This window comes from Drosophila serrata, unplaced genomic scaffold (assembly GCF_035046125.1).
Source record: "Drosophila serrata isolate PLE 108 unplaced genomic scaffold, ASM3504612v1 contig_272, whole genome shotgun sequence".
NCBI classification, from domain to species: domain Eukaryota; kingdom Metazoa; phylum Arthropoda; class Insecta; order Diptera; family Drosophilidae; genus Drosophila; species Drosophila serrata.
In genome coordinates, this window is record NW_028257170.1 from 2,375,437 (window position 1) to 2,402,026 (window position 26,590).

Genomic DNA, 26,590 nt, shown 5'->3' on the forward strand with positions numbered 1-26,590 from the left:
CGTAAACTAATCCTGTGTAATCTCAATAATCCCTAGAATGCAACATTACATCAAGAGGTGGAGCAGTTGAAACAGGAGAACATGGACTTGCGTGCACGTCTATCGAAATTCCAAGATGTGTAATGATAAATACAATTTTGTGACTTGGCCTGAGGACACCACAACAATTAAATAATAATAATTATTGATAAAGCAAAAATAACAATAATCATAATTATGATAAAACTACTAATAATGTTTAGTAATGCAGACATGAAAACCTACGCTATAAATCTATCTATATATATATATATATATATATATATCTAAATATATATATGTGAAAATATAATATAATTAGTAAGCAAACACACAACAAACACACCTACACCCCTCACGGCGTCGTGCTCCGCTTAAATATTTATTTTATGCTAAAACGAAAACCGAACTAAAAAGCAAATTAACTAAAAACACAAAAGGAGGAGAAACTAAACATTTTTTAGAGTAGCCAAAAAACGAAAATAGAAAAGAAAGTCTCGCGAGCAGCCGAAGCTTTTTGCCTTTAAAACGTAGCATACTTTTCCGAGCGCAATGGGAGTCCTAGAACACAGACACACTTAGAGAACCCAGACCCTAGAATTGTTATATTTTAAATTGTTTAATAGTTGTTTAGCCTAGTTTTACGCCAGAAACCCTACACCTTCTACTTTTTCACCATTATTTCCCCCGAAACTTCTTCTTCTACTTACTACTATTATTAATCTAATTTTTATTATTATTCTTTGTAATTAGTTCTTCGATTAAGTTTTGCTTTAGCAAATAGTGAAAGGAAAACAACACACAACAAATTCATATTGTAAATAATTTCGTTGCCTTTTATTTCAAATTAAATCGAGAGAAGAATTAACATAAAAAAGAAAACGCATGAGAAAATCTTGTATAAAAAATTGCAAAATGAAAACCCACAAAAAAAAAAGATAAGAGAACAGAAGAGAGGAGAAAAACTAAAGGAACGCTAAGGAAAACCATTTAGAAATGAGCAAAGAACTTCCCTCCTCAGTTGCCGGGCACTTGGCAGCTGGTTAGTTTAAGTGAGCTATGATTTTTATATAAACCTAAATGAGAAAATATATCAGAAAAACCCCAAAAAAAGAAACAAACGAGAACAATTCAAAAAGAAAATGGAAAACTGGAAAACGGACACGGACAGAGAGACAGACATAAATGCAAAACTAGAAATGAAATAGTTTTCGTTGTTGATTTGTTGATACTAAAATAACCAACCCAAAACTAACCCAGACATAGTCAGCTGGTTAAAGGCGAGATAACTACTTTTCTTACTACTTACTAACACACGCATAAGAACCATTTTCCCCTCATCTCCCCCCAAAACTGCCCTGCCCCCCTTCCTCACTTACTTTTCACATTTTTCCTTTTAGTTTGTTAAGAAACATCTTATTTGTTTACCTTTTATTACAAGAAAAACTATTTCTTTTGGTGTGATTTGCAAGATCTTAAACAAAACAAAACAAAACATTTAAAAACAAAACATTTTTTGCATAATATTAAATAATTATGTTACTTTAAACAAAAACACTATTTTCGTTAGTTAAGTTTATTAATTATTATTATTATTATTTGTTATACCATTTGAGTTACATTTACCTGCATACAATTATCTAGACACATAAGCAAAATATATGAAACAAACAAAAAACTTACAGACCGAAACGAAAATTTATATATATTTTATATTCAGCGAACAGCAAACAACAAAAACAAAAATGGAAGCTAAATGGAAGCATAGAGAGAGAGTTAATTAAGTTCATTAAGCACTTCTTCTTAACAAATTTCAATAAGTTTTATTTATTCTATGGAAAAAATGTGCAAAATCAACATAAACAAAAACAAACCACAAAATCAAAGGAGAAGAAAGAGAGTAACAAAAACGTGAGAAAGCAAACAACAAAAAATAACATCAATTTGTGTGTAATAATAAAAGTCTAAGCGTTGCTTTTAAATACTGAAAACTCGTTTACATTTGGTTTTCTTTTCACCCCTCCCTACCAATCTATCAATCTATCTATCTATCTATCTATTATTCTATATATCTTTTTACAAAATCCACAGTTCATACCCGCAAAGACCCGAAATCCCAATCGCCGCATAGCTCATTGTTAGTAAAATATCTACAAAATATATAAAACAAGAAACCATACAAGGATCTCAAGACAGAGTTAAAGAAAATAAACCGTAACCGTAACCGCAAACGAATCGAAATCTAAATCGAAACTAACCCTAACGATAGATGCAAGAACTACACAAATTATAAAGTAATCTTACATAGCATTATATAGCAATTTATATACCTAGATATTTAGCCACCCTTTTTGTGTGTGGGGAAAGCTTTTTCGTTTCTAATTTTTCCTCATATTTTGTTAGTAATTTCTTTCCCCAAAATCTAACTCCAAGAGCCTTTTGCACTGCTATGAGACCACCTAGAGAAAACAACCACAGGAGAGAACGTTAAACAAGAGATGAGAAAAATAAACCCACTACAAATAACCCTCAAGAAAAAACCTATAAAAAAATACGTTGGGTGTCATTTTGCAAAAATATTAAAATGAAAATTTTTGAGCTTCGGTTGTTGAATAAATTCACACACACACAAGTATATACGATAATGATAAAGCGTAAACATTTATTGAAAAACTGAAAAATAGCGGACTTGAAACCCCATTAACTATACAAACTAAGCAGATTCAAGCAATTGCTACAAAATAAAAAAAAAAAACATATTTGTACAACAGACAAAAATCATGTTATATTTATATAAAAATATTTATATCTAAGACGAAATATGACAAGTATCATAGATCGCGCGTAGAGGTGAAAACAAATTAATACGATATTTTGCTTAAACACTTGGCCTGGGTATTAATTGTTGAATGAGCAGTGAACCTCCTTTCACACACACCCACCACACACACACTATACACACACACACACACACAGTTGGTTAAGCGTAGAAGTGTATATTTTTAAAACTTATTGTTTTCCGTAGTTTGTAGTTGAATTTTTGTAGACAATTTTTTGTTTATGTAGAGAAAATTGTTGAATAAAACACAGAATACATTTTTAAAACGAGTCCAAAGATTTATCAATTAGTTTTGGCTAACATACACTCAGATACACACACACACAAAAGCACGCGCAGCAGCAACCGGAAGGAGAGACTGCAGATTTATGTTGCCTACTTCCAGGCGAAGAATTAACCAGGCCAAAAGCTAGCCACAGAAAATGCTAAAAAAACCAGCAGTAAGAATCCATAAAACGGCAAGAAAGCAAATATTTTATGCAACGAGATTGTTGTAGATGCCTTTTATTTTCACATTCAAACTTTTTTAAGTTGGAAAAGCAAGGAAATGCAAAGAAAAGCAAAGATTTTCGTATAAGAATGTTCCGTAACAAAATGTAGACTTTGTAGCAACAACAGAAGACGATAAAACTGAAAAGTATGAAACATTTTTTGTCAAACATAAGCAAGAAATTAAAAAACAAAAGTGAAAACTAACGAAATTATGTTTAATATACAATAATAAACATTAAAAGTATAAATATATATATATATATATTTATTATATACAACAAGGATTAGTTAAATGAATTTCGCATGCAACAACAAATGAGTAACGAGTAACTTTTGTAGATAAATTCGTAGTTGATGATTTTTATATAAACCTTATACATATATATATATTAGTTGTACGCCTACGTATAGTACACTCAACTACATAGCAAGCGGGCAATGGACGGCGATCGTTAGGCAGGGTTAAAAATAGTAACTAAAGACACAAATTGTTGCAGTGCAAAGCAGAAAACAAACAAAAAGAAAGAGAAAAAAAACGATAAATTAGCAAAGCGATAACTTAAGTAAGTAAGTAAAGTCGCAACGGTACAGTTGCTTCAGAGCGAGTGCTGAGTGTTTTTAGTGAGTAAGAATTGAAAACAAAATGGCGGCGGAGCGGAAACGGAAATGGCGGCGCGAACCGATGGCAATGCGAAACATATTAAATGCTATTATATAAATATATACATAATATTATACACATATACATAACTTATATATACATATATATATATTCTTACATAATATTAAAGACAAAAAATGTTGTTGAATTTTAAAATCAATAAAAGAAAACTCCCGAGAAAAATCCTCAAATAAAAATATTTAAATGTAGTAAAGATAAAAAAATGATGGAAAAAAAAACACAAAAAATTGTTAGTTGTTGCAAAAAATCAAGCTAAATTAATTAAATAAAACAAAAAATAAATAAAACCCAACTAAAAGAGAACTTAAAAAGCGTTTTAGAGCCTTTACTTATATTTTGAGAATTTTGCAAAACGAAACGAAATGCAAATAATTTTATATATGAACAAAGCAAGAAAAGCTGAAAGTAAAATTCATAGACAACACAAGGCTACAATAGTTTAAGTCGAGGCTTAAACGGGGCCTAGATCCAAGCTAAACTCAAAGCTTCAAGAGAAAAGCAAAAGAAACTTCATCATTTGGTACTCAAAAGCAAAAAAACCTAGAGAAAACAAAACAAATTCAGCTTAAGGCATTAGAGCAATGCTATAAGAAATCCACGAAAAAAACTCAGCCTCTAATTGTTGTTGGCAGCATGCAAGACACAAGTGAAAAAAAATACGAAAACCAAAACCAAATTCAAATTAAAACTTAACGATGAACGCCTAAGCAAGGACACTAACATGTACCTAGATATATACAAAACCAAAATGAAAGTAACTTAAACGACAAATTCAACACAAGTGCTCGATACGCTGCAGATATTAGTTATATTCTATTCATTAACCAAACTCATTTGTTAATTACTTTACACTTACTTAAGCTTAAGTTCGTATGGCATTCAATCTAAGTTTTTTGTAGATTTTGTTAATGTTTCTGTTATGGGCTTTGATTCGAGCAGGTAACCTAAATTAATTCGTAGGAACTTCAAGCGATAAGAAGTGAGATTTAGATGAGAAATGTAAGGCGAAAATGATGGCGAGTAAAAAAAATATGTTTTATGAGAAACTGCAAAAAAGAACAAACAATAAAGGTTTAGATACAAATTTTGAAACGATAAATGCAAAAAAAAAGAATAAACTGTGAAAATTGTTTCATTTCTCTTTGGCATTGCATACTTTTGAGGTAAGTTTCCGGTAACGATTTTATGGCCTACTTGGAGGTAGCTTCTGCAAGAGCAACTTGTTGGCCTTCAAAGCAGCTGGATAATATATATATATATACATTTTTTAGGAGTCTGGAGGTCAAGTTGATTGCATAATTGGTGAGTGTAAAGAGGACGTAAAAACTGGAACTGGATATGAGCTGTAAAACAATTGCCAGACCACAACATTGAGCAATTAATTACATCGGAAGTCCCGCAATATTGAATAAAATATGCTTAATCAAATTATAAGAATATAAATATAAAAATACTTGAATAAAAAAAATGCTATACAAAAAATAGAAGCTTCATAAATATAAAAGAAACGATGTAGTAATTTTAAACTCTTACATCAACTGAGAGACTTCTCAGGCTAGGCTTCTCTAGTTTCCCAGTAAACAATTTATATTTTATGTTACATATACAAAAATCAATTTATCAATCTCCACACCCAGCTGACTTCAATTCACATTCATTACCAAGTCAATGACAGAAGCGATCGGAAACAACTTGATTTGTTTGCCAGCTTTTACACACCCGAAACCAAAATCCGTCGAATATTATGCAAAAAACATAACCAACCAATGAAAAAAAATCAAGCAAAGCTTTAAAACTAATTTCCTCATATATGACTTACAAAATAAACATTTCAAACATGAAACTCGCAGCTAATTTCCGTTGATTAACAGCAACAAAACAGTGCCAACTACCTGAAAAATGGGAGCTACATAACTTGTGCACAGAAAGAAATTACTGAGATTCAGTTATTATTAAACCCTTGCAGAGCATTATAATTTCAGTCAGAAATTTTGCAAAGCTACTATGTATGATCAGTAATTAACTATGATCAATAAGTATCAATAAACATTAAATATCAATGAACATTAAGTAACTATGATCAGTAATTAACTATAATCAGTAAGTAACTATGATCAGTAACTATCTATAACCAGTAAGTAACTATGATCAATAAGTAATCAATAAGTAACTCTGAACAGTAAAAATCTATGAACAGTAAGTATGTAAAGGTAAGCAGTGAGTAACATGGCAATAAGCAAATTAATTGGAATATAATATAATATAATAATATAATAATATACAATTCATGGCTAAGACTTACCGCACTAGAGGACACGTGGCTCTTTCGTCTTTGCTTACTTCCTTCCAGTGTAGTCACCAAGATTGGGTGCCTTCATCCAAGTGAGCTTCTTCCTGGTCATCCAGATCCATTGCATTGGCCACGTCATATTTTTGGTCTGGAAGGGTGATCACTTGCACTATCACTATCGATGTTAACACTAGGTACCCCTAGGACAGACTGATGCGCGCGCGACCTCAGCGCCTCTATTTATAGTTCCCGAGGAGAGAGTGGAGCAGAGAAGAGAATGTGAGTGAGAGTGCGTGGGAGAGAAGCAGATGCCTCTAGAGATTAACATAGAGCAATAGGCATAGAGAGAGAGGGGGAGAGGCAGAGAGAAGCAGCGAGCTATTTAATTAAGTAACTAAGAGCAGTCAGTAACTCTGAACCGTAAGTATCTATGAACAGCAACTAACTCTGAACAGTAAATATCTATGACCAGCAAGCAACTATGATCAGTAAGTATCTATAACCAGTATGTATGAATGATCACTTTCTAACTTTGAACACTAATAAACAATGACTTGCAACTTTTGTAACACAACACATTTCTGAGACTTGTCTGGCAGCAGTCACTTCGTTCCGGGGATGTTAGAACCACTTGAGAATCATATGCACAGATCTGCGAGATTTGTTTTGGAACACATTTTTAGCTATTTTACAGAAACTATGGAGTTATTCTTCTATATAATTTTACTGGTATAGAAGTCGGAGTATGGCATATATATGCATATATATAACTGCCATAGGAACAATCGGACGATTTAAAGAACCATGATCATTAAGTAAGTATGCGCAGTGAGTAACTCTGAACAGTAAATATCTATGACCAGCAAGCAACTATGATCAGTAAGTATCTATAACCAGTATGTATGAATGATCAGTTACTAACTTTGAACAATCGGAATATTTTAAGAAAAAAACTTATAACATTTACAATTTTCCACACATATTCATAAAATTTGATATATAGCCTAAATACGAGCTCTCATATTCTTATATTAAGTAGGTAGATTTTTCTCTCTCTGCACTTTAAACCAGACCCAGACTCGAGGCGAACCATTTCGATTACTTCCCTATGGGGAAATGTTGCAATAAATGCGAGCAATGCTCAAACATATGCGGGTCCCTCGCATATACATATGTATGTATGTATGAATTGTTACGGCCCCAAGGCTTACGAAAGCGTATAAAGAGTTAACAACAACCCGGCCGACACTCAAAATGTTAATGCCAAGCCACCGACGATGGCATGAAAACTGGTAATATGCAGCCAGGCAGTGGCTAACAGACAACGTTGAACTTGAGCTTGAAATGCGAGCCAAGCGAAACCAAAAAATAGAGGGAAAGAGAGAGAGGAAGTGAAGGAGAAAGAGAGGGAGATAGAGAGGTAGAAAGAGAGAACTGAGGGGTTTGCTTTAAGCCAAGCTTGTCGGCAACTGCATTTGTTGATCGCCCCAAATGAGGTCAACGCGTCGTATACGTAATTTGCGTTAAATGACAAAACCAAATGTAAGAGACGGGCGACTCTTATGAAACGAAGCAGAAATTCGATTACAGATGAACATCTATAACTTGGAACTATATTAGTTAATAGTGCAGATACATGATTAAGTAATTTAATTAGTTAAATCGTCAAATTTAAATTATTTCTGGATAAATTCTACATTTCTATATTTTACTGAGAAGTTGGAAACCATTTTGTAAACCTTTTTTTAGCAGAGGAAAGTGAAGTTATTAATGGTTTTAATATATAAATTATTCAATATAATAATATAATATGTAAATAATTAAAAACCTGATTTGAATTTGATAATATTAGTAATTATATTTCAATATAATAATATATAATTAGTATATTAATTTGATAATATTAGTAATTATATTTCAATATAATATTAAACATATAATGTATTGTAATATAATTACTAATATTATATAAAATTGATATAATAATTAAACTCGGGTTTTATTTATTTTTAAATGGTCTGAAAAATGTGTAGCTTCTTTATTTAACGAAAATAATATAATTGTGCCTTGCAAATAAAATTTTTTCAAGAATTACCCATTTCTTGTATACAATTTATTCACTTACAACATATTTACGAGTCTAAAAATCATTAAAAATTTTTAATTTTAGTTTAAAGGAAACGCTCTAAGCTGATCAACAAAAGTTCATGTTACTGAAGATCAACTGTAATTGTTGTTATTATTGATGTTGCTACCTGCCTGCCTATATGTGGCCTGTTGTCTGTGTTGAGTGGCGCCGGAAATGCGCATCATACGATAAATGACGCCCACTAGCAAACTAACACCCCTTCCCCCCCACCTACTATTTCCCTAGCACCCTCTCCCTTAGGTTTTCCCGAACACCCACACACACACTCTCCCTCTCTCTCTGACCCTCTCATCACCATCACTTTAGTTTGGCGTCGCCTGTTTTGACAGTTGACGTTTTGCCGGCAAAATTTTTCCTGAGAAGAGAGAGACAAACGCCGCCGAAGAGAACACGGGACTCAAGCAATTGATGACGCAACAGAGACCTAAGAGCGGCAACATCCCCACCAGTGACATAATATTCAAGTGCTTGAAACTCTCTTTGTGGGGGGCAACCCGAAAGAGAGGCATTGCTGTTGGTTCGCTCTGACGGCATGCTGCTTGTTGGAGCACATTCATTCACTGTTGAACATCGGCCCTGGCAAGTTGAGACAGCCGAGAGACGTTTAAAGCCCAGGCCGAGACAAATAAAATCAAACAAAAATGCCAAAAGGCACAAAAGAAAATTAAATTAAAATAACAAAAAATAACTAAAGTTTAGTTAATAATCAAATAACAAGAAATTAGAGCAATAATTATTGCTTAAAGCCACTAGAAACACGTTGTTTGCCGTCGCCGTCGTGTCCGTGGTCTCTCTTTTGCCGTCGCGTAACGTAAGCGTATTACAAAACAAACGCCAACGTAATCAAAAAAAAAAAAATAATACAAATACAAATACAAATACTAGTGTCGTTTAGTGCGTGTTTTCCCCCAGTGTAAATAGTAAATAAATTGGCAGGGATTACTAATACCTAACGCCCATTAAGGGTGCCGCACACCCCTCTCTCTCTTCAACGGGGGCAAAAAAAAAATTATAGCAAAAAATTTAACCCGTGTGTGCGGCGGGGTTACGTAAAGCCGTTCCAAGTTCTTACAAAACAAAAAAAAAAGAGAATAACAAAAAATACAACACATAACACGAGAAAAGTTACGCGCACGCCCAACACAAAAATAACAACAAATACGTATACAAATACACAAATACACGTATATACAAGTGCGGGGCAAAAAAAAAAATACAAAATAAATAAAATAAGCGGGGCAGGAAAATATATTCCCGAATTCCCGTTCTTTTTCGCACGCGTGTGGCAATAAATATATATTTTTTTGGCAAACAAAATAAAAAGAAAAAAAATATATAATAAAAAATAAAAATTAATAGAAATTGCAAGAAGAAGAGGGAGAATTTCGCGTGTGCATGTGTGTGTGTGTGTGATTCTCGAGAGCAACAGAGCAAGCTAACCCCGCCACCCCCTTTTTTGGGCTAAAAAACACAAGGAGGCGCGGTCCAACAGCGACAGGTAAGGCGAAAGAGAATTGCACTCTCTCTTCGACCCACTCTCTCACTCTCTTAGGGTTACGACATCGACACGGGGGCCACATGCTTTTTCTCAGTGTGTGAATGAACGCCAAAACGTAACGGAGAGCTCAACAAAGTTGCATTTCATTTTGTATCTCAAAGATACATTCAAGTCGAACGTCCCTCTCTTTCTCTTAGTTTTGATTTTGGCGCTCTTTTGTTGGGGCGAAAAACTGTTTTTCATTTGCTATCTGCTGATTGTGAAAACACAGAAACTGCAGCTGCAATGGGGGTTAAGCGAGGGAGGGGAGGGGACTGCCGCCTCTTACGTGTTGCCATATTTTTAAAGGCATTACTAAGCGCTTTTTTGCGCCGTTTGTTGACGTTCTGCTGTGGCCAATTGAATTCGGCCTGCACTCGATAATCATTTTCTATATGTACATTATATATATATTTAATCTGTGATAAAAGCTACCATGGAAAAACACAAATAACATATAATATATTTATAACGATTTCATGATAAATTAGCATTGATAACCGAAGGTGAAAAGAAGCTATATGGCTTAGAAAACAGCATTTCGGGGAAAACTCTTAGTGAGTAATAATATATGGAAATATGAATTTCTTCATCAGAGAATTATATCTTATTGTATTTAAACTTCTGGCTTTGGCTTCACAGAACCCTTTAATTGTTCTTAAAAATTTATTAATTTAATAGGTTTCTATCATTAAAAATAAATAGTTACGCACCTTAAATTTTACTTTTTTATGGTATTATAATATTAGTCAGAAGATTGTAAAATTATAAAGGAATTATTTCCGACCCTATAAATCATATACATATATTCATCAGCATCAACAACCGAATCGATCTAGCCATCTTCGGTAAAAAAATAAATCTTAGAAAATTATTTCCAAATTTCAAAAATAGATAGGGGGTTGAAATCGTTAAAATTTTCACAATTTTATTAATATTTTAATTTTGTACATGTTAAATTGAGTATGCAGATTTATTAACTTAATAAAAACTAACATAGGAAAGCTTTCCGAATTAAAGTTAATGCTTTTTTGACTTAGTTATTTATATTTGAAGCTGTTTTTTGGTAGATTTCCAATATCGATCTTATAAATTCAATTGCAAACTGCAAGAGTATAAAAACTTCCTGTTTCCTAAGTTAGTTTTCTTTCCTATTTTAAGTTCGTATTGATTCGTATAGAGTATTGATGGGCATTGCATATCAAAATCGGAAATCGATAGCCAAATGTGACAACCTTTAGGAAAATAGATTATATGGAAACCGACACAAAGCAGATATACAAGGGAATTAGCCCAGGAATGTGTATATTTTGTTTTGGTAATCTTAGATGCAAAGAATTTTTTACAGAATTTACATAAGACTTTTCTAGTTCTAGTTCTTTGCAACTGAATTGTGTAAATAAACTAACTTGAACTTAAAGAAACTAATAAGGGAAAAATGATTGTATTTGTCAATTATTTTACTCGATAAATTATTTAAATTAATTCACAAGGATTGATGTCTACTTAAAATTAGTTTCATCTAGTTAAAATTTTTATAATGTAGTTCAATGAACTAAACACTTTAACTAAAACTCTTCAGAGTTACAATAAAATGTACACTAATTGTTAAAATTGTACATTTATTATTTTTCTCAGGAAAAAAGTTTGAAATCCCTATATTTTAAGGGCGTTTTAACTAGATTTAAGCCCTTAAATGAAATCATTCAAAATTTTTGAGACATAATAATAATATTTTCTATATGCATATATGAATATATTGTATATTTCCTATAACCTACTATACCTAGCTTACTTAAATTATAAATCCACCCACCTATTTTTAGTTATTTAAGCTTCAGATAAACCCATTGAACTATTTATTTTAAATGTTTACTGTATCTTAAACCCCACATAAGTTTGTTGCCAATCTGCGATAATCTGGCAAAAAGCTCAATTCCTCCAATTTGTCTGGGGTCAGCACCCATTATTTGCCAGCTTCCAAAAGCGAGTTTCTCTCTCTCCCTCTCTCTCTCTTTCTCTGTCTCTATCTATCTCTTACACCCTCTACCACTCCGACTGGACTAAGACGTTTAACGTTACGACACGCACTGTAGTACGTGTGCGAGTATTACGCGACGTTGGCTGCCAATGAACAACAAACGCTTCGGTTAGTCGCTCACTTGGCCCGAAAAAAGTAAAGAAAAAAAATTATAGCCAACTCGAAAAGAGGAAAAACCTATTTGCATACGTCATCGAACATAAAGGTACGTCATGAGTCAGTGCTGAATGAGCTGAGGAAACCAGACTTAAAGCCAGATCGTTGGTCATTATGCAAACAGCAGCGGGGAAAACTATGGCACACTATGTCTATTATGTAAGTCGGAAAAGGGACCCGCCAATTAGTCAGCGAATGAGTGAGGTTCTTGTATAATCCGAGTGAAATCAAAACTGAATGCTGAAAAGTCACAAACTAGAAATTTTGTTGCTAATTGGCTTGCCTCAATAAATTCTTCAACCTCTCTGGTCTTTTGTTATTGTTAAATATTTTTTTTCCCTCTATTTGTTGGTTTTTCGAGCTATTTTTGCGAGTGTTTATCGTCTGTCCCCGGGTCCGTCCTTATACAATGTCATAAAACAAACGCTAACAACAAATGGGAAACCAATAAAACAAATATCAAAGGAGAAATCAAAATATACAAAATGCCAATGAAAATGTATATATGATTTCATAACTGCCTGTGTATGGTTTCATAATTACGAGGGAAATTACCCTCCAAGCATAATCAGTTTCTTGTGTCGTTATGTTGTTATGCAACATAAATTGCTTATGTGATCGATAAAATGCTGATAGAACCCATTGAAATCTAAAGTTTATGGGGAATAATAAAGATATGAACACCAATCAAATCAAATCAAGTAATAATAACAGGGACTTTACAAACTAAACAAATATAATATATTAATTATAGTTGCTTATTTGAAATCTTTATCAAGATGAATTTTATAATTACAATCAGTTTCATCATGCAATCGATTTGTTACATGAAATGACTAAGCAGTGACTAATATTCTATTATTTCATCATTATTCTTTGTCTTGCTATACTTTAAATTTCTAAATTTTGGGTTTATGTCACACTCTGAATTTAAATAGCTCTGGGGAAAACGTTTTTCTTACCCAATCGAATAGTAATAAATGGAGAACAGATGTCACTTGGAAATAATATATTTACATATATAATTAAGCAAATTAGTGCAGAATTAATTGGTAGATCATTTTCATTAAAACTAAGACATAGTTTATACTACTCTTTCCGCTATTTCCTCAATGACTATACATAGTTTATACTACTCTTTTTCTATCAATTTTAATCAACGCCTTTTCCTAGTATCACTTATTGGATTTAAAAACAAACAATAGCTACACATTCAGGGGACTTTAGAACACCAACAACGAGTGATTGTTACGACTATCATATATAGTGCTGTCACCGCGTTGCCATTTTGTCTGACTGACGATGGACGGCGATAAAGCTATATGATTGACATTGCATAATGGCAATATGGTAAAATCTAAGGCAATCTACAAGCTTATGCCCTAACGGGCGTGTTTCCAGGCAAAATGCTCCCCTCCCCCGACATATTTGCCGTTCATTTAGGAACGCTTACGTTTATCGGCTTCGGGTTATGCAATCCCCTTGAAAATACACAATATTATACCCACGATTGCAGTGTGCACTCACTTATATGAGGTGTAGAGCACATAATTTTTGGCTTACGCAAAAAGCAAGTCGGTAGGAACAATTAGAATCGAGTGGCAGGAAAACCTTGTTTACCAACTTTTTTCCCCTCACAACAAAATGTTTCACAATGCCAACAGTTATTGCCTCGAACACTATCTTTACATGTCTATTTATATATATCTCGTTCTATCTATTTGTATAAATTATTTCTACGGTTTCAGAGACTAGTCAGAGCTTGGGCAAAGTTCTGTTTTAAATAATCTAAAAGTGGGGTTTCTCAAGTGCATGAAGGTCGAGTTTAGTTACAGGGTTTTCGAAAGGGAAATTTTGAGGAAGTTTATAAATAAACTTGAGGCAATAAAAATGTATTACATTATAACTAGGTAGTAGTTTAATTTGTAACACAATAAAAGAGGATTTTTATTCTAAATACTATTCTAATTATATTTTAGCAAATAGTAGACTTGAAGGATTGATTTAGAATATATTTAAGTCTGAAAAACACTCATGTATTTAATGAATTAAATTATGAAAAATATCTATTGAAAATCGAACTATTAAGAAATCTTTTAGAAATACCTATTCTTATCTGATGTAGACTTTAAATGAGGTTTCCCTAGAATTTATATTACGTTATCAGTTCGTGTTTTTAAAGGGAAATAACAAACTTAAAATTCTCAATAGAACTGACCTTTGAAATTAGAAATAAATATACATATTTGTTCAAAGATATTTAGTACAAAATGTTTATTAAGTAAATAGAATTAATAGAATTCTAAATAAGACTGATATACCGATGATTTTTAATTTGTTTTAAGTCAAAGATTTTTAGTTTTAAAAGTGAAAAGTCTTTAATAAATGCACATTTATATTTTAAATATTTTATTAAATTTATTGTCTTGAATTATATTTAAAAACTGTAATTGGACAATTTTACATCCCTAAAATGGTCGTTTTTAATTTATTTTATTATTTAATTTGAATACAACCACCACATTTTAAAAGTAAATTTTCCTCCTTTAAAGAAAATAATTTTACAAAATAAATCTTAGAATTGAAGAGATGTCTAAAATATAAATCAAATCAAATTGAATATTCTGTAAATGATCCCCAATATGGCTCCTATTATTTTATCATTTAAATCATTTTAATATCCCAAAAATGTATTTAATTTAAAATTTCACTCACAAACTTCGCCCGGATCTTATGTAACCTGGCAGAGCATACCGAAATTCTATTCCAAATATATAAAATTTGTATTTTTTTGATATACTTTTTGGGTCGCCGTCTCGATCGCAAGTTTTTCACGTAATATCGTATATCTGCGGATGATTGTGTCGTGGCCCCCACACATAACACACACCCTTGATAAAATTCATTTTCTTGGCTAACTACCAACTTATAAGATATTTCAGCATTACTTAACAACGAGATTTATGCAAAAAAAAAAGAGACACTCATAGCCGATATAAATATGCGTGGCCATGTGTGTGTATCTGTGTGTGTGAGTTTATAACCCACACAGGCAAAGGCAGCATAAATGAAATAATGAAAATGAAAAAATTTCATTTGCACGCAATTTTTTAAACTAATTTTGTTTTGTTTGCTTTTGTTTCGGACTCTTTTTTTTTTTGTATGTGATTTTGGCACACTTTAATTGCCTTTGGAAATGTAAACAAAAAATTATGGTAGGAAAGGAAAACTATAAAGATCTTGATGCCGGGCGGACGACAAGCGCAAAATTGTTTACATAACAAAAAAAAAAAAAAACAGCCAGAATGCGAAGAGAAGGCAAAAGGCAAAAGTATCTTTGTATCTGTATCTGTATCTGTGTTTGTGTTTGTGGCGGTTATGTTATGCCGGCACATTGTTTATCTTAAAGATACAACGAACGACGTCAAAAGCAAAACGTGCGCACAATCACAATCGGCGAAAAGGAAATAAAAACAAAAACAAAACACACACACACACACTAGCACACTCGAAATTGTTTTTGAACTCAAACACAGATACAAGCAGAACCCGCTAGAAGCAAAGAGTTCTAAGAGAACCTAAGAGAGCCAAAGCCAAGCCGCTCAAAGAGCGAGTTTCTTGACTGTGTGTGTGTGTTTGAAAGTATCTGTGTGTGTCGTTGATGATTTTGATTTCGTGTTACTTGGGGCCAGCAGCACAAGCAGCGTCTATGTGATTCAGTGTTAATTTTCATAATATTATGTAATAGCATGTGCCACACATAGCGTTTAGCTGAGAATACCTTCTAATGCTCACAATTAAAGCTTATTAAACTGTAATTAACCAGGCATTCAGGTAATTTTATCTTTCAGAGGCACAAAGTTCAATGAACCCGCTCCGCATTTTCCACACTTTTTGCTTTTTTGCTTTTATATAATAGGTTCTAGGTGTAGCAAGCAATTAGCTTTGTGCTAAGGTGACAAAAGTCACGTCATCGCCTTTTTGGGGGGGGGGACTTTTGGTTGTGCGAGAAGTGCAATTCGTTTATGATATATATATACACTCGTGTATCTGACATTCTCCAGTGGTTAAGTAATAGATACAGTTCTTCCTCTTCTCCGGCAAGCAGCAATCAAAGAGAATGAGAGAGAGAGGGGCACTCTCTTTATATCTCTCTCAGTGTGTTGTTGGAATTATAAAACAGAATCAAAAGCTGCCTCTGAGAATCAGTCAGTTTTAATTCATTTTCTTGGCCTGCCTTTTTGCTTTTATTTCTATTTTGTTTTTGTGTATTTCTTTTAGTTGTTATTTGTTTTTTTTTTTTTTAGCGTTACGTAAATCCCGCCAGTGGCTATCTTCTTCTTGTTCCGCTTACTTCACATTCTCCCCATATATCCCCACCACTCTCTCTTGCTCTCTATCTCTCTCTGTGTGTGTGTGTTTCTCTCTCTCTCCCTCTCTCTCTTCTCCCGGAATCGAAATCGGAATCAAAATCATACTAATACCCAATGTTCTCTTTTGTTTTCATTTCTTTTCAGATGCCAATGCCTCTGCCGTTGTCAAAACTTCTTCTTCATTTCAAGCAAAACCGTGAAAAGCAGAGCACGCCCGTTCAAAATAATTGTTATAAATGAAAGAAGAGTACGTAAAGTGCGAGAGAGTGAAGTGAAGTGATGATAGATAGATATTATATGCCAACTGAAAGATAGAATATATCTTTGACGAGCCGCGCTACGTGTTGCATACGTGACTGCAGGCAGCTCAACCCTCCGATAAATCGAAATAAAACCAAAACCAAAACCAAAACAAAAAACAAAAAACCAACAACTATAGATAGATAGTTAAGAGGGAGATGCCGCTGTCGCAGGGCTACTGCGTGAAGCCCTCCTCGCTGGGCGCCAAGAAGCGTGTGCTGAAGGTCCTTCGCAAGGAGCAACATGACCAGGAGCATCGCCATCATCATCATCATCATCAACATCAGTCACACAATGTCGGAGTACAGTGTTACCTAGCTAACGACGATGACAGTCAAAGCTCTTTGCACTTGTCCTATTTGGTGGGTGAATCCTTTGCCAAGATTGGCAGCCTCCCAAAGGCCTTTGATGTCTACGAACTGATAGCCAGCCGGCAATGTGATGGTCATGTTCCTTTGGATAAGCTTAATATCCTGGCCAGCGCCCTGACCTCACACATTCGGCAAATGGGAGGCATAGCCACAAATACAGGTAATCCCAGTACCACAACCATGAAGAGTCCTCGGTTGGAGATGATAAACTGGTCACGATACCATCATCAGGACAAGTTAAATCAAGGATCAGAGTTCCTGCCTGGAGGAAGGGAATCCCCTAATGATTCATTTGGTGGAGCATCTCCCTTGGATCTACACTCCCCCACGCGAGAACTAAGAGTACCGAGTCCCCTGCAGGATCCCGAGGATTATGATCCCCTGCTGTGCCCACTGTGCAATGATATCCTGCGCTGTCCGGTGACCACCAATTGTGGTCACACTTTCTGCCGGCAATGCTGTGAGACGATCACACAGTGCAACATCTGTCAGGTGCGATTTCCCCGAATGCAGGACACTTCACCGCCCTGCGCCCTGACCACCACCACAACCACATCGAGCGGTCCGGCGGTACAGTCCAGCTTCTTTGCGGCACCAACAAGCCACAATAATGCAAACCTCGGACTGATGAGCTTCCCCGTGGGTTATGGCGTCCAGCTGGCATCCAGTGTCCACCGATTGGCGGCACCACCCATGACGGTGACCACCACCACGGTGGCATCTACCACGGCCACGGCCACCACCACCATGGCATCCACTTCGGCAGCAGCGGCACTGGGACTAAGTGGTTATACTTCTGGCCATAATGGCGGTTCATCTGCCATGAAATTCATGCCGGATGTATTGGTGCGAAGATTGGTGGAGAAATGGTGGGGTCCGGATTTACAGGCCAAGAAAATTAGCGAAAAAGCCAGCAGTTGCATGCATCTCAACCTATTGGATGATGCCCTCAAGTTCTGCAATGCCAGCTTGGAGAAAGGTGAGTTCTTTTTGAAGAATATAAATAGTATTTAAGGGGGATTTCCTACTGCGATTACTATCGTAGAGAAAAGGAAAGATGAATAAGAAATGGAGATTGTTTTTGAGGAATTAAGTAAGGGTATCCTGAAGCTTTTTTATTAATTCTTAAAATATTGTATGCAAAGTTCTGCGTCACTTTAAATACTTTCTTTAAAATCATTTATCTAGGGTTCTTCAGAAATCTCTAGGGCTTTTAAAACTCCTCAAAATAATTCTAAGAATAATGAAACCCTTTTTTAAAAACCCTTAAAAATGTATAATAATGTGCAATACATTGTTAAAACACCTTCAAAGTGTATCTAAAAATGTGAAATACTTTTTTAAAACCCTTCGAAATGGATCTACAAATTTGCAATCCTTATTTTGGAGGTTCAAAAATTCAGGGTATTTATTATATTGCATATTATAAAGTGGTTTATTATACAATGCAAAATATTATAGCTTTATTTTGAACATACTTTAAGGTTTCTAAAACCCCTACTTTTAATAGACTTTAGGGTCTTTAAAAATCCTCTATAAAATCGCTAGAGTTTTCTGTAACATCCCCCATCTAAATACTCTAGAAATCTGTCACTTTCAGTAGTTGGAAGTTTCAACCTTCCTATTTTTTGCTTCAATCCTGTGACAGCAATCCTTTTTCTATTAGACATATTGAAAAATCAATATAGGGCAGGGCCGATGAAATGGCAAAGCTCGATTGACTCTTATTTGCTGACGTCAGGCGAAGGAGCAACAAGTCCTGCGATACGCCCACAAGGAACCCCTGTGAACCCATGCGGCGTATGCGTATTTAAGTTATTTACTTCAACTTCCTTGGGCCACCTCCATCCATCGAATGTCAACTTGTTACTCTAATTGTGTGTGTTCAGTGGCAAATGGCAATGGCACTAGAACCAGTCACCAGTCACCAGTCACAGGCGGGCCAAGGACCCAATTATCAAATATTTATAGAGCAAAATTCAAAGTAAACCTTGACACAGGGCGAGAGATACAAAAGACGAAGAGCGTCAAATTGTATCTGATAGATACGTGAAAAGTGGCACGCGCTGTCTCTGCTACCCGGTAGCAATATATTTTCCGTGAAATCTCTTCCTTTTTTTTATGAATTATTGAGGCGCTGAGTCAGTCACTTGAGCTCAAGAGGATTTTCCCTTTTCACTTAGAGAGCACACGCACACACGTAATACTTGGCACAAAATATTGAAACAAAGAATAGCCACCAAGAAAGGCTAATTAATCATTTTAACATTTTCCTCAAAGACAAAGTTGTGCGTAGTTTTTTTTTTAGCTTAGAACCAAGAAAAAATCACAGCGATTTACGCACTTAGAAATCCATCAAACAAAATGCTTCGAGTGGCAGCAAAAAAATTAACAAAAGACAGAAGGCATCAGACGGGAAACACTTGACTTTAAGAGTTCTTTTTTTCCAATGAGTGAGACTATTTAAGCAAAACAATAATGATGGACAGAATTAGGTGGAAACAGGGAATGGAAGGCCAACAAGAAAGCTAAAATTAACCAGATTGAAGATCGAAAAAGATTGTTTTCTGGCAATTAATAGACAATTTTTGAATGGCTTTCGGGGCTTAACAAACTATTTGTAGATTATTTAAAAAGTGTGCAGACACATTAATATCATAGAAATGTATTTCTGATTCATAGTTATAGTATATATTTAGAATTGTATTTTTAAAGGCAATGTGTGCTGTTATATAAATATGTTTTTTATGATAGGAAAAGTACCAAAGGTTATGCAATATTAATTACTATTGCTGATTGATTTAAAGCTATTTATTGTATCCAAATCTATTGTTTGGCTTTCCTAATTATGACCTCATTTTTCTCCAGTATTTTCAGCTAATAAATTCAGAGCAGAATATAGTATCGATAGAAAACCCATTTGTGATCATAGTATTTGTTTTATCAGCATTTCCATTTAATTGACTCTGTCTCTGTGTGTGTGTGGTCACCATAATTGCACTTATTTTGCTTTTGTGTTTACCAATCAATATTTGTTTCAGTTTCTGGTGATTTTCCACCTTTATATTTCACTGTTTACCCCTGGCACACACAGGAACACACCATTTAGATATATATATTCTTTGCTACCCGCGAGATATACACATATATTTCCTCTCAGGTGAATCAAGGTATTTTTTCTCACTTTCACCCAAAGGGGGATATAATGCATCAAAGTCTTGAGGTATTAACTCTGCGTGTAGGTGGGGATTTTTCACCTGAATTGAGCGTGACACACAGGTCGACCGTCCGTCCGCCCACCTTGAGCAGCGGTGTTACTTTCATAATTGTCATTATCAAGGTGTACTTTGAGTATGTGATTAGCCAAATTGTGTGTGCTGACGCATCCATCCATCGTACGACTTTGTTTACCCCAAAACAAAGAAAAAACCTTAATATATTAAGAAAGAGAGAGCTCAGCAAACGTTCCAGCTGACACGTAAACAAAATATAATTCTAGTCTCTGGTCTATTTATAAGAACTAAATTTATTCCATTTCATTTTTACTTTTTCTTTATTCTCTCTCTTCCATTGCCACAATCAGTTATTGACTTTTTGCTGATAAAAAGCTACTTTTTTTTTGGGGCAAAAGTAAGAAGAAAAAAAGGAACTTTAAGTAAACACTTTTGATAAATAAATGCCAAGTCATGGCTATAAAATATTTATATAGAAAAATGCAAATTGTGTGGCAAACAAAATCGGTACCAATTAAGTGAACAAATAAAACATTTTAGCTGGGATTCCTTTGAAGCTCCTCAACATCACATCACATTACACATACGCAGTGTGGCCCCACTTGATGACAATGAAGATGTCAGAAAGGGAGTGACAGCTCTCTTAGTAAATCCGCACACACTCAACAGCTTTGTAGCCTCCCAAAGCAATTTATTGTCCTCCCAGGACCTTTTGAAATGAGCTTTAGTCATGTGCCAGACATGCACAATTTAATTTGAATATATATACACTACTTATATGTATATATATAAAGAGAAATAACACGTATACGACCCGTGAGTGTTAATGTAGTCGTTGACCTCATCCTGGCATTTCGTTTTTTCTGCCAAGTACACAGAAAATAATTAACAAAAAAAAATGATACAGAGGAAAGTGGAAAGAGTTGTTAAATGAGCCGCAAGGACTTGGCCTGAATACATATTTGGTTAGCAGCGTTTTCATTAGAAATATTGCATTGGAAATGCCTTCATGTCATGCAAGGCTTCTGTTTTTATTTTTCCTTCAATTTAATACTATATAGTATAAAGGCAAACATGTATATGCATTAAATGTATATGGACGATCGTATAATTATATGGCGTGTATTCCGGCTGACCAGTTGACTGCATTTAATGTACCCTTTTCTTTTTTTTTTTGAAGTCAGAGTCCGTTGCTTCAATGAAAGAATTTAGCACGAAGCATGCAATTAATTTGGTTATTTTTTCGCGTTTTTATTTCTGCCTGCCACGTGGCTTTTTCCCCCATTAACTTTTATGGCCCACTGGATTTCCTTCCCTTTTTTTTTTGTTTGTATAGAAATCATTACTTTAGTGGGCTTCAGGCTAACGAGCAGCAAACGTTGACTTCTTTTAAGGGGGGGAGGGAGAAAATTATTTCAATTTATGCGGTTAATTAAATGGTAATTTCTTAGTAATTAACCAAAGGTGCCAACTCAAGGCGTTGACTTCTTGGGATTTTCCTGGCTGAGCAAAAAATGTTTGCCTGAATGTTTACTTAATCAAGGTGCTTAATTAGGGTGTCATTTTGGTTAATGATTTGTGGTCAAAACTGATAAAATATATAATTTATGCTGACTAAGGGCTTAAGAAGTATTATTTATACTTTGTAAAGGAATTTATAATTAAAATAGTTCCATGATGAAATCAATAGGTAATCATACCTCTCTTTTATCTTTTCCATTTATTTTTCTATTACTTCAATTACTCAACACCCTTATGGCTTTTGTTTTTTATCTAAACAAATCGGTATACCTGAACTTCTATATGTCTGTTGATAAGAAATAATTGCACTTTCTCACGGGACACTGACGTTATGCGATTACCTTTTGCCGTAGAGAGCTTTTCTTTGTTCGAGACTATCAGACGACAACAAGCAAATAAATATATATCTACTGGAACATGTCCGACATGATATGGCGGCATTGGGAAGAGGAAAGTCTCCAGGTCTTGAGAGTGAATAATATATCCATTCATGTGATTAAGACGTGACGCTTATCGCCAACTGCCGGCTCAACCAATACACCTGATAAAGTCATACTATATATATATATTTCTATATATGAATATTTATATATTTATGTGTACGATTTGTGGTTATTGTTTGGAGAGTGCCTTGATCTTGTTAGCATTTTGCTTTGCCTTCGAGTACTTGTGCCTCCATTGTCGTCATTTCTCTATTTTTAAAAAAAGGCAAGAAACCAAAACATTTCCCCTTTTTCCGTTTGCCTTTTTTGCAATCATTCAAAGTGACTGCACTCATTAACATTTGTTTCTGCCCATTCCTGACTGTTCTTTTGATTTCTGACTTAATTTTTTTTTTTCCTGCGGCAGCTAACATTTTTTTAATTAGCCAAACAAGAGCTGGAAGCTTATATTTTTTGTTATTTTTGTTTTTAGCCAAAGTGCAGGCAGCTAAAATTTATTGCGCATTTTGAGGTCGTTGAGTTCTTTTCGTGAAAGTGAACAAAGGAACCTCAACGAAAGCAGGAGAGAGTTTAACGACCACAAAAACCCAACTGGCCTTGAAAAAGCCAGTTGCCAATGCTGTCACAGATACAGATACGGATACAGATACAGATACGAATACAGATAGAGATACATTGGGTGTACACTGCCAAAAAACGAACAATATGATAGATGATGATTTTTAATCTCTTCCTTAAGCAGTATAGAATTTGCTATTGAATAGATTTATGCAGTATATATATGTGAGATATGCTAATATGTGGCAGTATGTCAAATTCCTTTGGGGTTTTTTTAACACCTTTGATACCCTTAAAGAATTTCAAACCTTACTTCCCTTTCGCACTAATATACTAAATAAAAGAACTATATTAATGTTCTTGGTATCTGTAAAGGCCTTTTGATTTCCGAGAATGTGAAATTTCTATAAATTTAACATCAATTATCTGCTTGTGCTAAAATTAACTTACATTCAAATGAATAAAGGTTATGCTTTAGTTGGGAATGTGTTTCTTGCCTTGCTATCATCAGTTCTTCTTTTACATAAAATAATTGTAAATACAAGACATATCTAACAATGTATTCAAAGTAATTTAAGTTAGGAATTTACAAAAGTATTTCTTTTTTATTTGCTGTGTAAAACTCAGACAAAATAGAATTGTGTTAATTTATTTTTTTTGGCACTTATCTGTCTGCTTTCTTTTTGAGATATTATTTGAGTGTTTGCAATTTGATTTATTTCTTTCTGCGTGTGGTTTTCCTCTCCTTCCCTCCCCCCTATTGTTGTGTCCCCTCTAGACGCCATGCGTTGCATAGCCGGCATTCCCCGTGTTCACGTATCTGATAGATACTTTTTGGCATGCTCGTTGCTACATTTTTCACCCCCTCCAACCCATCGCCGAAAGTCTGGTGCACATTTTTGAAATGCCATCGCACATTTCACTAGATAGCTGAGAAACAAAACAAGAAAACAAAAGTAAAAACAGCAAATAAATAGAGAGGCGAACAAAAAGTAGCAAACATTTTACAAGACTTTCAAATGAGAATTCTAACCCGAAAGGAATTGTTTGGTGTTTTCTGTCTCAAATATTCATTCGCTTTGGGCCAACAAAATGCTCGGTTCGGGCCAATGCAAACTTTTCCCATTTGAAGTCAAGTTTTTTGGTATTTACTACTGGAATTCAGTTCACTCATCAAGGGGCGGCTAAGACTGTGGCTAAGACTGTGGGTGGTGGTTGTTGTTTGCCTTGTGGACTTTACGAACCCGAGAGTCTTTGAAGTCAAAGACGTCGAAACAAGTTTATGTGTGTAGGCGACGGGTTAACCAAGTGGAAATTTGTGTGTATATTGATGGTTATATACAAGTTTAGAATATCTTGGGTTAAAGTATTTCGGTCAAGAGTGCAGTCGTTTTTAAGATTTATAGTTAAGAGTCAAGAGTTAAGACACGTTACTCTCAAATAGCTCTTAATTTTGTAGACCATTTGTATTATTCATAGTAAATTAACTTAAAACAAGTTTGATTTATTTAACAGAACACATAGAGACAGTTTTTGTCAGTAGACAAGTAAAGCAGGTTGTTTCTTTTTTACCACAAAAACATTTCAGTAAAATACAGAAAATTTATTCAAATTTGAAATACATTCAAGCTATGAAAACTTTTAAACGAAAACTTTAAACTTTAAACTTAAGCAAAGAGTTTAATAATAATACTTCACAATAAAATTATTATGTACTTTTTCCAACACATATAATATCAACATTTATATATAAATATATATATAACTAACAAATTCATTTTACAATTTTCCCTAAATGACATAATAAAAGCTCGTCAAAAAATAAGTCAGCAAATGTTGCCGTGTTACGAAAGCATTTCCCTATAAACGAAGGGGACACCTTTCCAGCAATAAAAAAAAATTCCCTTTTGCATTGAAATGATTGTATTGAATAACTTTATCAATTATTCATTGTTTCATAATAGTGTTACTCTGTGAGTGAGTGAAACAATGTAATAAACATTTAACTAAACTGCAAGCAAACGTAAGCAAAAGGGGCTTTTGGATTTTTCTCCTGAATAGCCCCTTGTATATTTTTTGCACCCACAAATTCTGTCAAGCCAAGCGGAGTGATGTAATAATCATACACACACACTCTGCTCAAGTTCCAAATAAAATAAATAAACAAAAGACAAAAAAACATTGAGACATATTCCTAATTGAGATATTCGCCCGCTCACTTGGCTTGGCATATGCAAAAAAAAAAAATATGTATATATATATATACTCCTTTACGTTTATATCTTGTTGTAATTGCATAATGAGGACAACTGAATTTTGCAATTGCAACACAGACTGCAATCGTGAGTCATAAAATACTACACAAAAAAAGCGAAGTAAACAAATGAAAATAAACCGTTGTTGTTTTTTGTCAGATTGTCTATTAAGTAATATTCTATTGTAAACTGTGAATTACGGATCGCAGAAAAATTCACTTTCAACATTGCTGCGAACAGCAGCAGCAGCAGCAGCAGCAGCAGCAACAAATCAACTGAGGAGATTACTCAATTGACTGCAAGCAGCAATAGCAATAGCTACAGACTACAGACTACTGACTAAAAAGCTAAAGCTATGGCAAAATCAAAAGTAAGTCGCCCGCTCACTTATATACGAGCCATGACTCGCTCGCCCCCTCTCTTTCTAATGGCCTATTGCCATCTCTTTCGCCTGCCTCTGGTGCTCTCTGACTCGTTTGAATTACAGTTATGTCATAGAACGTAGGCAAAGTTGTTGCTGTTGCTGTTACTATTGCTGCTGCTGCTGTTGTCGCTCGTGTTGCGCTTTATCGCATTGCCCAACAACAACTGCAATAATAACAACAATAAGTACACCAACAACACCAACAAGCACACCAACAACAACAACAATAGCTGCCCACAATCAGCAATCAGTAAAAAAAAAAAGCAGGCAAAGGCAGGCAAAACTGCAACAGCAGCAATAATTTGTTAGACTATTGAGTAATAGACACAAGTCCCCCCCGCCCCAACATCATTCCACAGGTAAATTGCCCTAAGTAACCACCATTGCCCTCACACCCTTAACCTTTTTATCCCTAATCAATCTATTGAAAAATTACATCAGCCTGACATTTTCCGCCAAGCGAATAAAATCCACAAAACGATTTTCACGGGGCGTGACTACGCCAAAAGACAAATCAAAGTATACTGAGATCTTTTCGTGATATTTAAGGCCAAAGTGCACTGAAAACTTGACTTTATTTGTTAATATTTGATATAATAGGTTCCATTACTTTCAATATTTATTATAGGAAATGTTTTAAGGCTTGTGAGATACGTTGGAATTTCGTTTTATATTGTTCCCTATTGCAAACTGTAATGTATTGTTGATTTATAATTTTTTTTAGATATTGTAAAGATATAAATATTTATAATAGCCTCTATTTTTTTGGGGTTTTTATATTGAATCTTTTAATATCTATCCTTTAAATACTCATATTCAAAGCAAGTTCCTCAAACAAAATTAGTAATTTGACTGGTTTAACTATAGCGATTAATGAAATATAAAGTATTATATCACATTAGGTAATA

The 26,590-nt window shown here is 34.3% G+C and overlaps 2 protein-coding genes and 1 long non-coding RNA gene across 34 annotated transcripts in view; 2 read left to right on the top strand and 1 right to left on the bottom strand.

The window, feature by feature from the left end:
• Positions 1-5,149, top strand: part of Pdp1 (PAR bZIP family member Pdp1) — a 71,034-nt gene extending 65,885 nt beyond the window's left edge. For 31 of the 32 annotated variants that reach the window (XM_086834058.1, XM_086834050.1, XM_086834053.1 and 28 more), the window contains one exon: positions 37-5,149. In XM_086834058.1, the coding sequence (XP_086690184.1) occupies positions 37-123 (87 nt within the window). In that variant the 3' untranslated portion in view covers positions 124-5,149. The remainder of the gene's footprint in view (positions 1-36) is intronic. The other variant, XM_020959087.2, reaches the window with a different exon arrangement.
• LOC147643479 (uncharacterized) overlaps positions 1-26,590 on the bottom strand; it is a 47,125-nt gene that overhangs the window by 9,164 nt on the left and 11,371 nt on the right. The window contains exon 2 of the long non-coding RNA XR_015271979.1: positions 6,334-6,557. This is a non-coding gene — a long non-coding RNA (uncharacterized LOC147643479). The remainder of the gene's footprint in view (positions 1-6,333; positions 6,558-26,590) is intronic.
• Positions 9,022-26,590, top strand: part of LOC110189120 (uncharacterized) — a 34,318-nt gene continuing 16,749 nt past the window's right edge. The window contains exons 1-2 of the mRNA XM_020959095.2: positions 9,022-9,968; positions 16,722-18,227. Of these exons, the coding sequence (XP_020814754.2) occupies positions 17,036-18,227 (1,192 nt within the window). The 5' untranslated portion in view covers positions 9,022-9,968; positions 16,722-17,035. The remainder of the gene's footprint in view (positions 9,969-16,721; positions 18,228-26,590) is intronic.